The 12,782-nt window shown below is 44.1% G+C and overlaps 1 protein-coding gene across 1 annotated transcript; it reads right to left on the bottom strand.

Annotated features, from left to right (window-relative positions):
- Nucleotides 1-8,746: 8,746 nt before the first annotated feature.
- Nucleotides 8,747-12,308, bottom strand: dusp6 (dual specificity phosphatase 6). The gene is made up of 3 exons (XM_024136292.2): nt 11,319-12,308; nt 10,676-11,110; nt 8,747-9,486 (listed from the first exon to the last, which is right to left on the bottom strand). Exons 1-3 carry the CDS (start codon nt 11,716-11,718, stop codon nt 9,173-9,175), a joined length of 1,149 nt encoding a protein of 382 aa, XP_023992060.1. The 5' UTR covers nt 11,719-12,308; the 3' UTR covers nt 8,747-9,172.
- Between the last annotated feature and the right edge of the window lie 474 nt (nt 12,309-12,782).

Consider the following 12,782-nt stretch of genomic DNA (forward strand, 5'->3'; position numbering starts at 1 on the left):
CACTGGGGGCCAAGTTTAGCCACAACCTGCTGGGCTTATTTTCACTGCTCAAAGAGCCTTTAAAACGGGGACCGAGGCCAGTGTGAAGTGGGGCAGCTATGGCTGGAAGCATCCATGTCTGGATCTGGAATGTTGAGGTGTCAAAGAACCTGGCTGTCAGATATTCTATTTCATCTAATCTCATCCCACAAAGGAACTAGAGGACCATGACCAGATCCAGAACTAGAGTCCCCGTACAGTATGTGTCTGTCCACATTCCCTTGCCTATGGGTGGTTAACCTTCAAATAGATTCAAGTTTTATAAGTTGTATGTACGGGATACGCATGGTAAACATTGTCCAACGAAATGCTTACTTGCATGTTCCTTCTCGACAATGCAGCAACAATAAGAAATAATTAAATATTAGAATATGAACATAAAGTAAATGTCTCAATAGAATAGAATAATACATGTTAGCATAAATATAATACATGAAGGCACAATTTATAGTCCAATATTTACACGTGTTTTGGGGAAGGGGCAATGGGGGGCAAGTTCAGAAACTGAGCGGTGTAATAAGAGTCTGGTAGCAGAAGTTGTGATGTGTGTGTAGCATGAATGTACACCGAGTGTACAAAACATTAAGAACACCTTCCTAAAATTGAGTTGCACCCCCCTCCCCCCTTTTGCCATCAGAACAGATTCAATTCATCGGGACATGGACTCTACAAGGTGTCAAAGGGGTTCCACAGAGATACTGACCCATGTTGACAACAACGCTTCTCACAGTTGTGTCAACTTGGATGCATGTTCTTTGGGTGGTGGACTATTCTTGATACACACGGAAAACTGTTGAGCGTAAGAAAAACAAAACAGCAGAGTTGCAGTTCTTGACACAAACCGGTACGCCTGGCACCTACTACCATACCCCATTCAAATGCACTTTAATCTTTTGTCTTGCCCATTCACCCTCTGAATGTCACAGGTACAGTTGAAGTCGGAAGTTTACATACACCATAGCCAAATACATTTAAACTCAGTTTTTCACAATTCCTGACATTTAATCCTAGTAGAAATTCCCTGTCTTAGGTCAGTTAGGATCACCACTTTATTTTAAGAATGTGAAATGTCAGAATAATAGAGAGAGAATTATTTACTTCAGCTTTAATTTCTTTCATCACATTCCCAGTGGGTCAGAAGTTTACATACACTCAATTAGTATTTGGTAGCATTGCCTTTAAATTGTTTAACTTGGGTCAAACGTTCGGGTCGCCTACACAAGCTTCCCACAATAAATTGGGTGAATTTTGGCCCATTCCTCCTGAGAGAGCTGGTGTAACTGAGTCAGGTTTGTAGGCCTCCTTGCTCACAAACGCTTTTTCAGTTCTGCCCACAAATTTTTGGTGAGATTGAGGTCAGGGCTTTGTGTTGGCCACTTCAATACTTGACTTTGTTGTCCTTAAGCCATTTTGCCACAACTTCGGAAGTATGCTTGGGGTCATTGTCCATTTGGAAGACCTATTTGCGACAAGCTTTAACTTCCTGACCGATGTTTTGAGATTTGCTTCAAATATCCACATCATTTTCCTGCCTCATGATGCCATCTATTTTGTGAAGTTGCACCAGTCCATCCTGCAGCAAAGCACCCCCACAACATGATGCTGCCACCCCCATGCTTCACGGTTGGGATGGTGTTCTTCGGCTTGCAAGTATCCCCCTTTTTCCTCCAAACATATGGCCAAACAGTTCTATTTTTATTTCATTAGAGGACATTTCTCCAAAAAGTACGATCTTTGTCCCCATGTGCAGTTGCAAACCGTAGTCTGGCTTTTTTATGGCGGTTTTGGAGCAGTGGCTTCTTCCTTGATGAGCGGCCTTTCAGGTTATGTCGATATTGGACTCGTTTTACTGTGGATATAGATACTTGTATACTGGTTTCCACCAGCATCTTCACAGTGTCTTCACTTTGTCATTATGAGGTATTGTGTGTAGAAAACAATGGGTGAGAAAAAAATATATTTATATTTGAATTATTATATATTATTTGAATTCAAGCTGTAACACAACAACATGTGGAATAAGTCAAAGGGTATGATGAATACATTCTTAAGGCACTGTACTTAAAACCTGATGAGGACCAGAGGGCGCTGTTTTCACTTTGGGGGAAAATCGTACCCAATTTAAACGGCCTCGTACTCAATTCTTGCTCGTACAATATGCATATTATTATTACTATTGGATAGAAAACACTCTCTAGTTTCTAAAACCGTTTGAATTTTGTCTGTGGGTAAAACACAACTCATTTGGCAGCACACTTTCTGACCAGGAAGTGGAAAGTCTGAAATCGATGCTGTGTTCAAGGGCCTGCCTATAAATGGGCATGATACGTATAACTATACGTGCACGTCATACACCTTCCCCTAGATGTCAAGAAGAAGTGAGAGAAGAAATTAGTTGATTATCTCGGTCTGAGGTGGAATAAACCCTCTTGGAAGGACGTGTACGCCATTTTCTGTTTTCTGCAAGGCGCGTGGAGGGACCTGTTATTGCCTACTGGAAAGCTGTCGTTATGGGCGAATACTATCTCCGGCTTTGATTTTATTTGATACATGTCACAATATCATCRTAAAGTATGTTTTTTCAATATAGTTTTATTAGAATATTGAAATTTATTCGGGACGTTAGGCGTGTTGTGTTGTTTGCGTTTGTTCACGAAGGAGAGMTTAGCACCACTTGGCCAGTGTGCTTGCTAATTCAAGAGGGAAAAACGACGTTCTGAATCCAAACAAAGACGGTTCTGGACAAAGGACCCCTTGTACAACATTCTGATGGAAGATCAGCAAAAGTAGGAACCATTTTGTGATGCTATTTCATATATCTGTCGAACTGTGTACTAGTAGCTTTGCGCTCAGGTTTTGGTTATTCCCTTACCATAACTAAGTCTTATGTCGTAATGAAGATATTTTTAGAATTCTAACACTGCGATTGCATTAAGAACTAATGGATCTATCGTTTCCTATACAACATGTATTTTTTTGTAATGTTTATGAATAGCTATTTGGTCAGAATAGGTGAGAGTCTAATATAAATATCCGCACATTCTGGGAAAAATATGCTACTTTAGCACATTGTATAACCACGGATTTCAGCTCTAAATATGCACATTTTCGAACAAAACATAAGTGTATGTATAACCTGGTGTTATAGGACTGTCATCTGAGGAAGGTTTATGAAGGTTAGTGAAATTTAATATCTTTTGCTGGTTTATTCGCTAACGCTAACGTGCCTATTGCTATCGCTAACGTGCCTTGATGAATGAATGCGGTAGTGTGGTAGGCTATTGTAGTAAGCTAATATAATACTATATTGTGTTTTCGCTGTAAAACACTTAAAAAATCGGAAATATTGGCTGGATTCACAAGATGTTTGTCTTTAATTTGCTGTACACCATCGATTTTTCTGAAAGTTTTATGATGAGTATTTAGGTAATCACGTTGGTCTCTATAATTACTCTGGCTGCTTCAGTGCTATTTTTGATTTTATTCCTCAAATATGCACATTTTTCGAACAAAAATAGATTTATTGAATAACATGTTATAAGACTGTCATCTGATGAAGTTGTTTCTTGGTTAGTTTGTTGGTTCTAGTTAGTTTGGTTGGTTTTGTGCATGCTTACCTGTGCTGTGAAAATGTCTGTGCTTTTTTCTATTTGGAGGTGAGCTAACATAAATATTACGTGTGTTTTCCCTGTAAAACATTTAAAAATCGGACATGTTGGTGGATTCCACGATGTGTATCTTCATTAGCTGTATTGGACTTGTTAATGTGTGAAAGTTAAATATTTCTAAAAAATATTTTTTGAATTCGCGCTCTGCCTTTCAGTGGAATGTGGGAGGAGTTCCACTAGCGGAACGCCGGGGCTGTAAAGTTAACTACCAACCACTCTCATCCTGCACCCTCCACCCCTCCAGAGCCCTGTATGGCTTGTCATGTCACAACAGAGGTGCCGTATGTGAGAGCAAGGGTGAAAGGTCAGGTTGCCAGTCCCCATCCCCATACGCATACCTTCTATATATAGAGAGGTAGTTTCCTGTGCCTGTAATGCGGGCATTAATCAGTAAAGGCCAGCGGACAGGAAGAGCCAGCATGAGGCCAAGAGAGCCTGGCGTACCACACATTCCCCCTAGCTGTCAATCATCAGACCAACCCATCATGACATCAGAGTAATACTAACTATAGTATGTCACTCTAGTATGGTGTCACCACTATATTCTCTCTGGTACGCTGTTGGATACAGTATTATTGAGAAATTATTTGAATGTGCTTAGTTTGGGATGGTGTGGAGTAAAAACTTGTGTGTAAAGCTCTTTAATATCTAACCATTATGTTTTTGTAGTTTCACATTTCAGTGATCTTGGAAATGCATTGTTTAAAGATTCAGATCATAGCACATGGAAATCCTAGGTCCACCATCTTAAAATAATTGGCTAATATCACGTTCTGACCATAGTTCTTTTGTATTTTCTTTATTTTAGTGTGGTCAGGCGTGAGTTGGGTGGTAATCTATGTTTTCTATTTCTGTGTTGGTTTTCTGTGTTTGGCCTGATAGGCAGCTGTCAATCATTGTCTCTGATTGGAACCATATTTAGGTAGCCTGTTTCTATTGTGTTTTGTGGTTGGTTGTCTTCAGTCTTTGTGTGTCGTGCACCAGATAGAACTGTTTCGGTTTTCACTTTTGTTGTTTGTATTTTGAAGTGTTGCTGTTTTTTTTATTTTATTAATTAAGGACACTAACCACGCTGCGCTTTGGTTTCTCCATCCTTAAAACTTCTCCTCCTCAGAACGAGGAGGAAAGAACAGCCGTTACAGAACCACCCACCAAAAAAGGACCAAGCAGCGGGGTAACGGCAGCAGCAGGAGAACCAGCGATATCTGGAGAAATGGACTTGCGCGAGATTTGACGGCAAGGGACCCTGGGCACAGGCTGGTGAGTATCGCCGCCCCACAAGCTGAGCTGGAGGCAGCGAAAGAGGAGAGGCGGTGGTATGAGGAGGTGCACGATAAGCGCGGCTGGAAGCGCAGAGAGGCAGCCCCAAAAATGTATTGGGGGGGAACACGGGGAGTGTGGCTAAGCCAGGTAGGAGACCTGAGCCAACTCCCATGCTTACCGGGAGAGAGAGCGACCGGGCAGGCACCGTGTTATGCCAGATGATGCGCACGGTGTCCCCGTAGCAGGCATTAGCCCGGTGCCGGTACATAGCAGCACCTCGTATCGGCCGGCTAGAGTGGCATCGAGCCAGGTGCCATGAAGCGCCTCTACGCATCTGGTCAGTGCGTCTCCTCGGGCCGGTGTACATGGCACCAGCCCTACGCATGGTGTCCCCGGTTCGCCAGCACAGCCCAGTGCGGGCTATTCCACCTCGCCGCACTTGGCCTGGCTACGGGGAGCATTCAGCCAGGTAGGGTTGGGCAGGTCTTCTGAGCCGCTAGAGCCGCCCGTCTGTCCTGAGCTGCTAAGCTGCCCGCGAGTCAGGAGCCGCCAGAGCCGCCCGTCGCCAGCCCAGTCAGAGCCGCCAGAGCGCAGCCCAGTCAGGAGCCGCCAGCCGCCCGCCAGTCAGGAGCCGCCAGAGCGCCGCCAGTCAGGAGCCGTCAGAGCCGCCGCCAGTCAGGAGCCGCCAGAGCCGCCCGCCAGTCAGGAGCCGCAGAGCCAAATCGCCCAAGAGGAGTGGCGATGCCGCCAGTCAGGAGCCGCCCGCCAGTCCGGAGCCGCCCGTCAGTCCTGAGCTGCCCTTCAGTCCGGACTGCCTTTAAGTCCGGAGGGCTGCCTTTCAGTCCTGAGCTACCCCTCAGCTCCGGAGCTGCCCTCAGTCCGGAGCTGCCCCCTCAGTCCGGAGGCCCCTCAGTCCGGAGGCGCCCCTCGGTCCGGAGGCGCTCCTCAGTCCAGTGGGCCCTTATTAGGGTTCCAAGGTCGGCGGCGAGGGTCGCCGCTCAAAGGACGCTAATAAAGCGGAAAAGACAATGGTGGAGAGGGGTCCACGGTCCAGCGCCAGAGCCGCCACGGCGGGACAGATGCCCACCCAGACCCTCCCCTATAGGTTCAGGTTTTGCGGCCGGAGTCCGCACCTTGGGGGGGGGGGGTACTGTCACGTTCTGACCATAGTTCTTTTGTATTTTCTTTGTTTTAGTGTGGTCAGGGCATGAGTTGGGTGAGTAATCTATGTTTTCTATTTCTGTGTTGGTTTTCTGTGTTTGGCCTGATAGGGTTCTCAATCAGAGGCAGCTGTCAATCATTGTCTCTGATTGGGAACCATATTTAGGTAGCCTGTGTTCTATTGTGTTTTGTGGGTGGTTGTCTTCAGTCTTTGTGTGTCTGCACCAGATAGAACTGTTTCGGTTTTCACTTTTGTTGTTTTGTATTTTGAAGTGTTCTGTTTTTTGATTTTTATTAAATTAAGATGAACACTAACCACGCTGCGCTTTGGTCCTCCGATCCTTCAAACTTCTCCTCCTCAGACGAGGAGGAAGACGACAGCCGTTACAGCTAATCTACAGAGTTATATAGTTGAGCTGACTAAACTCAACGATTTACCATGGAGTTGAACGCCGACTAGCATGGACGGACTGGAGCTCTGACTGATTTCAACAAAAAAAAGAACATTGTTCTGTGTAATTGCGGGATATTCTTTGGGTGATGAAACAAGTACTTTTTTATAAAAACATAATATGTGACGTCAGAGCGCCAGTCCGCCCACACTAGTTGCCGCTCAACTCCATCATAAATCGTGGAGTTGAGTTTAATTAGCTACCTATAGCTATGCATAGAGAGTCCTGCTTCCTCTCCACATCACAGCATTAACACACTCCAGTATCCTATATCTGCTAATAGGTGTGTGTACGTGCGTGCGTGCGTGACACAGTCACTCCACCGACATGTCATGATTTGAAATTGTGAACTGCGGTTGGCGTTGCGTGAGAAAATGATCTCCTGCTTAGCTGTGAGGATCGTCTCTATGCTCTCCAGGTCTTGACAGGTACACACAACACCACGCCATCCAGTGCCAGGTAACATTATGTTTAGGGACTTTGTTCCCTGTGATGGGCTGCTTTGCTCAAAGGCCATCGCCTTCAGGAAGTGCCTCAGGGTGTGTGTGTGTGTGTGTGTGTGTGTGTGTGTGTGTGTGTGTGTGTGAACCCAAAAGCCCTAACCTGGGTATACCTGGAAAAACCAGTCGTTCAGTGACTCAGTCAATCATTCAGTCAGTCAGTGTAACCGGAATCACTGAGTGTACTTCTATGTACATGTTCAGTCACATGTTGGACGTTAACCAAAAGAGCATAATGTGGCAGACAGAGACATGTCATACAACTCTGGGGGTGTGACTATGTGTTAAGTGCTATTTGTATTGGACAACTGCTGCATTTGAGGGACTAGATGTCCCAACCTTTGTGGTTAAAGGACAGCCATATGTTTGTGAATGGCTCCTTCTTAGTCATCTGGCTGATAATTGTCATGAAAACACACACACACACACACAGAGTATGTCAGATGGTTAAAGTGGAACTGGTCTAACCGAGGAGTTGGAAATACACTTACGTAAATATGTCACTGTGTGACCTGACCACTGTTTGAACACTGTGTGACCTGACCACTGTTTGAACACTATATGAAAAACTTCTACAAACTGTCGAGAAATTAAGAAAGACATTGTTAGAAGGAAGTAGACAAAATAGTAATTTATTAATAACTTATCATTTTTTTTTACATTCATAAGACAGGAGTGTGGACTTGAGGAGTGGTGAGGGTTGAAACCAAGATGGCTTCTCCCACAGACAGTTCTTCTCTCAGGAACGAGAGAAAGCCAAATCCACCCATCATTTTGATTATTTTCTAAAACAACAAAAAACTGCATTTCACAGAATTTCCCTGAAGAGGCAAGGCCTCCTTTTTTGTCAACATCTCCCAGACTTTGTAAGCCTTGAACACAGATAAGCATTCACTTGCATTAACCCTAATTGTTCCTCACTAAACACCAACAGAAAGTAGCCATCTGAAATTGGCTTCATTAAAGGTATTTCCACCAAACTTAACAAATTACAACTCACGTTTCTTAACATAGGCATGCACTGACAGTTTCAGTGATTTGTTGTAGAATTATTTAGCTATGGTTCAATTCGGGTAGAATTGTGATAGGAGGTGAAAGCATAGCTCGGGGAAAGCCCTTTGAGGGTTAATGCACAATAACACATCTATGTACAGAACTAAGGCATACAACCAAGGTGACTGATTTGTGTGAGGGTGGGGGCAAAAAAGGCCTGTCGGCTGAAATTACATATAAAGCAAATATGATATATATTACACATATACACAATTTTACGATTCTTGGAAAACCTACTACATTTTTTGGCATAATAAACTTAGATACTGATCAATATACCGTTGGTTTGCTTACATAAAATAAGATTTTTAAAAAGAATAATCAGTACCCACTTGTTGCAAAGGGTATATACTAGACAAGAACAAGGCTTTACTGTATTGTCTTTTATATTAAGATATATACACTTGTATAAATGATTAAAATGACTCCACACATGTAAAATCGAGTTCAATATACTGTGCCGTGTAACCGGGGATGTTTCAACCCCAAACAGGCAAGTCTTCACGGAAGACAAGTAATATGCATCCCAAAGAAAGTATGTGTGCTAGCCCAAAAAACTAAAAAGTATTTATAATCATATATATGTTCAGATAGAACAATCAGATAGAACAATGTCTCTTTGGCACACCAGCCTTTCGTCGTGAAGCTAAACGTACACATGACCATCAGATCACTTAACGTCTCTTTCAAAGCATTGACAGAATTTTTTTTAGGCAAAAACCTCATYGAGTCCAATAGCAATATAGGGTTCTAGAAAGTTAATGTGCTGTCTTTCTTTCGCTTCCCCCTCTTTTCTCTTTCTTTCTTTATTTGTCCCCATTTTTGCAGCAGCTACTTGTGGGCCCTAGGGCAGATCGACCACGTGCCCCCTTCAGAGTCCATGCTTGGCAGCTGTCACCTCAAGCCAACTGTGTCAACAACGGCATGATGTCACCGTGTCACAACAGGTGATGGAAATAAAGTAGAGAAACATTTCAGCGTTTCAGGAGGTTTCATTACACCTCTGAGCCAGTAAGGGGGTGATGGTGGCGCTGCCTCACGTGGACTCCAGAGGGTCCAGCTGGAAGACGTTGTGGTTGGTGGGGGTGGTGAAGTACAGAGGTTGTGTGGGGGTCACCACCCGGTTATCGCAGGGGCTCTTCAGGCCCAGGGTGCGCTCAAAGTCCAGGAGTTGGCCCATGAAGTTGAAGTTGGGCGAGATGTTGGACTTCTTCATCTTGACGATGTCGTAGGCGTCGTTCATGGACAGGTTGAGCTTCTGCATGAGGTAGGCTACGGTTACCGTCACGGAGCGGCTGATGCCGGCCAGACAGTGGACCAGGACGCCACATTTTTGACCGCGAGCCTCATCTGAGAAGGACAGGAACAAAGAGGAAGAACAAGTTACAGACTTTTGTCAGATATTCATAACTTGTATTTAGAGAAAACACAGCAACACAAAAACAGATATATATTCTGAAAATTAGAAATGCCTACTGTGAAGGGACTAGTGTAAGGGAAACCAGATAAAACAATGCCTGTTGTGACAAAACAACAGTCACATTCAAGTAGTAGACTCTACACTACAGTTAATGCTGTAGTGCTAAATGCTAATCGGTTGTAGTCAACATTGACTGGACCAGTTCCACGGTTAAGCAGCAGAAGTCTGAAATGATCTTAACAGTCTCCCGCACATGTCAATCAACAAACGGCTGCGGTCTGGTACTCCGCGTACTCTGCGCATAAACAGAGCCGACATTCTTTCATTTGGTCAAGAGTACCACAACTTGGAAATGTACTATTAACGCTCTATCAAGTCATTCTTCAGCTGGCCCGGTTACTTGACAATGGTGCCATTTGGGCGTGTAAACGTAGGAGTCATGAGGGCACCCCGTCAGGGCTTACAGGATGTCAACAGAGCCTGTAAATGGCTCTCTTTGTGAAAGGAAAACATCACTGCACTGTCCTAGATTACTTTCAATGGTCGTTTCCTTCCTGTTGTGTTCAAATTACCCCCCCCCCCTCTCCAATTTCCACACAGGCCTTTGTATTACAATTACACAAGGCTGGGGGTAAGCTAGGCCCCGGCTGCAGACAAAAAAGCAGACAGGAAGTGTCCCATTGAAGTTTAATCATTGTAATTGGGAGCAGTTTATAGTAAGGACCATACAGCTAGAATAGTATTTCTCTGCTTGGCACAAGGGCATGAATCTTGTTCCCTCTGTAAATCTCTCCTTGACTGACTTAATAAAAAAGTACCCAAGGACACCTATAATCCATATTGCACAACAATAACTAAATAACTTCCTGGTGTTATGAAGATATCTTACTAATAAGATGCCTGTGCTGTGGGCCTGTCGCTTTCTTTCACTTGTTAGGCCAATCATTGCTATATAGGCGTAAATATACAACTACATTTATTACCCTCAATTCATTCTGTGGTGATGTAAAATAAGTCTGCTTTATATATATATTAACCCTGCACCTTAAAATAAATTGTTGTGTGTAAAATATAATTTGAGAGCTATCAGTGTGCTTGAATAGAAGTTATTGTGCTTACCTATGAAGCCAATGGCCTCTGGGAAGAACTGTGACAGATTCTGGCTCCAGTGATCTGAGATGGGGATCTGCTTGTACTTGAATTCCCCTGCGTTCTCGAACATGTTGGGCAGGTTGGGAGTCACGTTCAGAATGTACTTGATGCCAAACTCTTCCAGAATATCCAGGTTGGTGGAATCCTTGGCGCAGCCCAGGTAGAGGTGCGGGAGGATCTCCACTGGGAAGGAGGGCTGAGGGTTGGAGAGGGGACTGCCGTCTGAGTCTGTGGCGCTGCTCGGGTCTCGGTCGATGTCGGACTCGATATCCGAGGAGTCTGAGCTTATCCGTAGCCCCCCGAGGCCGAGCACCTGGGCCGTAGGAGAAGTGCTGTTGAAAGAGCCGAACAGATTGGTCTCGCACTGGGCAGGGAACTCGGCTTGGAATTTGCTGAAACCACCTGTAAGATTAATGAAATAATCGTTTTAGACAAATCCATTGATAAAAACAGGCCTCGGCTACTCTATGTTGTGACCTAACACACTTACATTATCCTATGCGTTTTTGCCAAAATGCATCCAAAATATCACTTATTCATTATTATTCACCAAATTAGGCCTACATTTTAGTGTGAAATGTGTGCTTCTGGAAATAATAACAAAACTCACCCTCAAGGTAAAAAGCCTTGTAGCCCTCGTCTTTCATCCTCTTCAGGAGCAAGCCCAGCACCGAGCCCCCGTTGACATTTTCGTTCCATTCCCTGCTGTACTCGTCATATAGCACAATGGTATCCGTCTTGCACCTCCGCGCAAATCTCTCCCGGTCCTCGCCGTTTGAGAGCAAGGACTTGATGGAAAGATTGCCCTTCTTCAGCCGCCGGAGCATCAGGCTCGGGATGGCCACGTTAATCGCCGTTTCGACGTGCGAGGACTCGTATAGCTCCTGAGCTCTGCAGTCCATTACCAATAGGCAGTCTTTGCGCGTCTTGAGGTGCTCCTGCAGCCACTCCACGGTCTTGCTGATAGCCATTACCGATTCGAACTGAACGGGCTTGAGCTTGTCAAGCATTTAGCAACAAAAAACAATTGTCACTTCACTGCAGAAAAATGATGTGCTTGGTCCCTTTAGGCTACCGCAAAAAAACGTTCACAACAGAACGTTATGAGGACAGGATCATTGAAGAAATGGCAACGCAGACTGATCGAGATAAAATATATTCTGGAATAATTTAAGAAATTAAAAAGGATAGATTGTATTTCTCACGACCTTGGCTGTTTTGTAGGCCTAGTTTGAAACGAAATCAACAAAACAAGATTGTTTCTTAAATATCCGACTGTAGATTGCCTATAGGCCTACACTAGCAGTAACACTCATTCATGCAGCTGCGTGAAGAATGTCCCATGTATTTATCAATGACTCACTGGCTAGCACTGACGTTGTCTTCGTGTTATATAACTGCCGCTTTCGCATAGAAAATATTATTCTTCTGTAAAAATCTAAATAAGAGGGATTGATTGCAGTTCAGTTACAGATGCAAAGCACTTGAATTTCCAATAATGTATTCTGTTGTCGTCTATTCCCAACGTTCTCGTTGTGAATAAGCGTATTTTGTTGTTGCCGACACTGGGTCGTCGATGTGCTCTCTGCAGCGCCAAACTAGTGAATGGTTACAAACMCGAGGCGTTTCAATGGATACATTATATCGGCCAGCCAATCAGAGGGTGCCGAGCAGTCGTCGCCCTGGAAACGGGGCCGGGTGGAAAGGACTGTGGTGATGAATTGTTAATAACTTTGTCATTCACAAAAAAAAAAGGCAAAGAATTTCCGCTCCGGATAAAGTGAGTGCAAACAAACAGAAGTGGCACTGCAGGGGAAGGAAGGAGAGGGCTATTACTTAGTGCGTAGAGGGGGATCCTACCTTGTGCTCAGATTTCTTAATGCCAAAGTTGCGCTATGACAAGTTTATTGCACAGTGAGGCAGAGTTTTAGAGACGATTTATTTGGGGACAGGAGGCACGATTGAATTTTGGAACCCCGGTGAATGTATTTATTTTTCATTGTTGTAATTTTTGTCAATTAAATAAACTATTTTTATGATTCCATAAAATGTTAAAGGATGTAATTATTGAATT

The sequence above is a fragment of the Salvelinus sp. IW2-2015 genome, unplaced genomic scaffold (genome assembly GCF_002910315.2).
Source record: "Salvelinus sp. IW2-2015 unplaced genomic scaffold, ASM291031v2 Un_scaffold864, whole genome shotgun sequence".
Lineage (NCBI taxonomy): Eukaryota > Metazoa > Chordata > Actinopteri > Salmoniformes > Salmonidae > Salvelinus > Salvelinus sp. IW2-2015.

Excerpts from the sequence above, each read along its gene's own strand:
- dusp6 (XM_024136292.2), bottom strand. The coding sequence starts at position 11,718 with ATGCTTGACAAGCTCAAGCCCGTTCAGTTCGAATCGGTAATGGCTATC. Across the intron at positions 11,111-11,318 it reads CAAGGCTTTTTACCTTGAGG|GTGGTTTCAGCAAATTCCAA; the intron begins GTGAGTTTTGTT and ends TTAATCTTACAG. Across the intron at positions 9,487-10,675 it reads AGAGGCCATTGGCTTCATAG|ATGAGGCTCGCGGTCAAAAA; the intron begins GTAAGCACAATA and ends TGTCCTTCTCAG.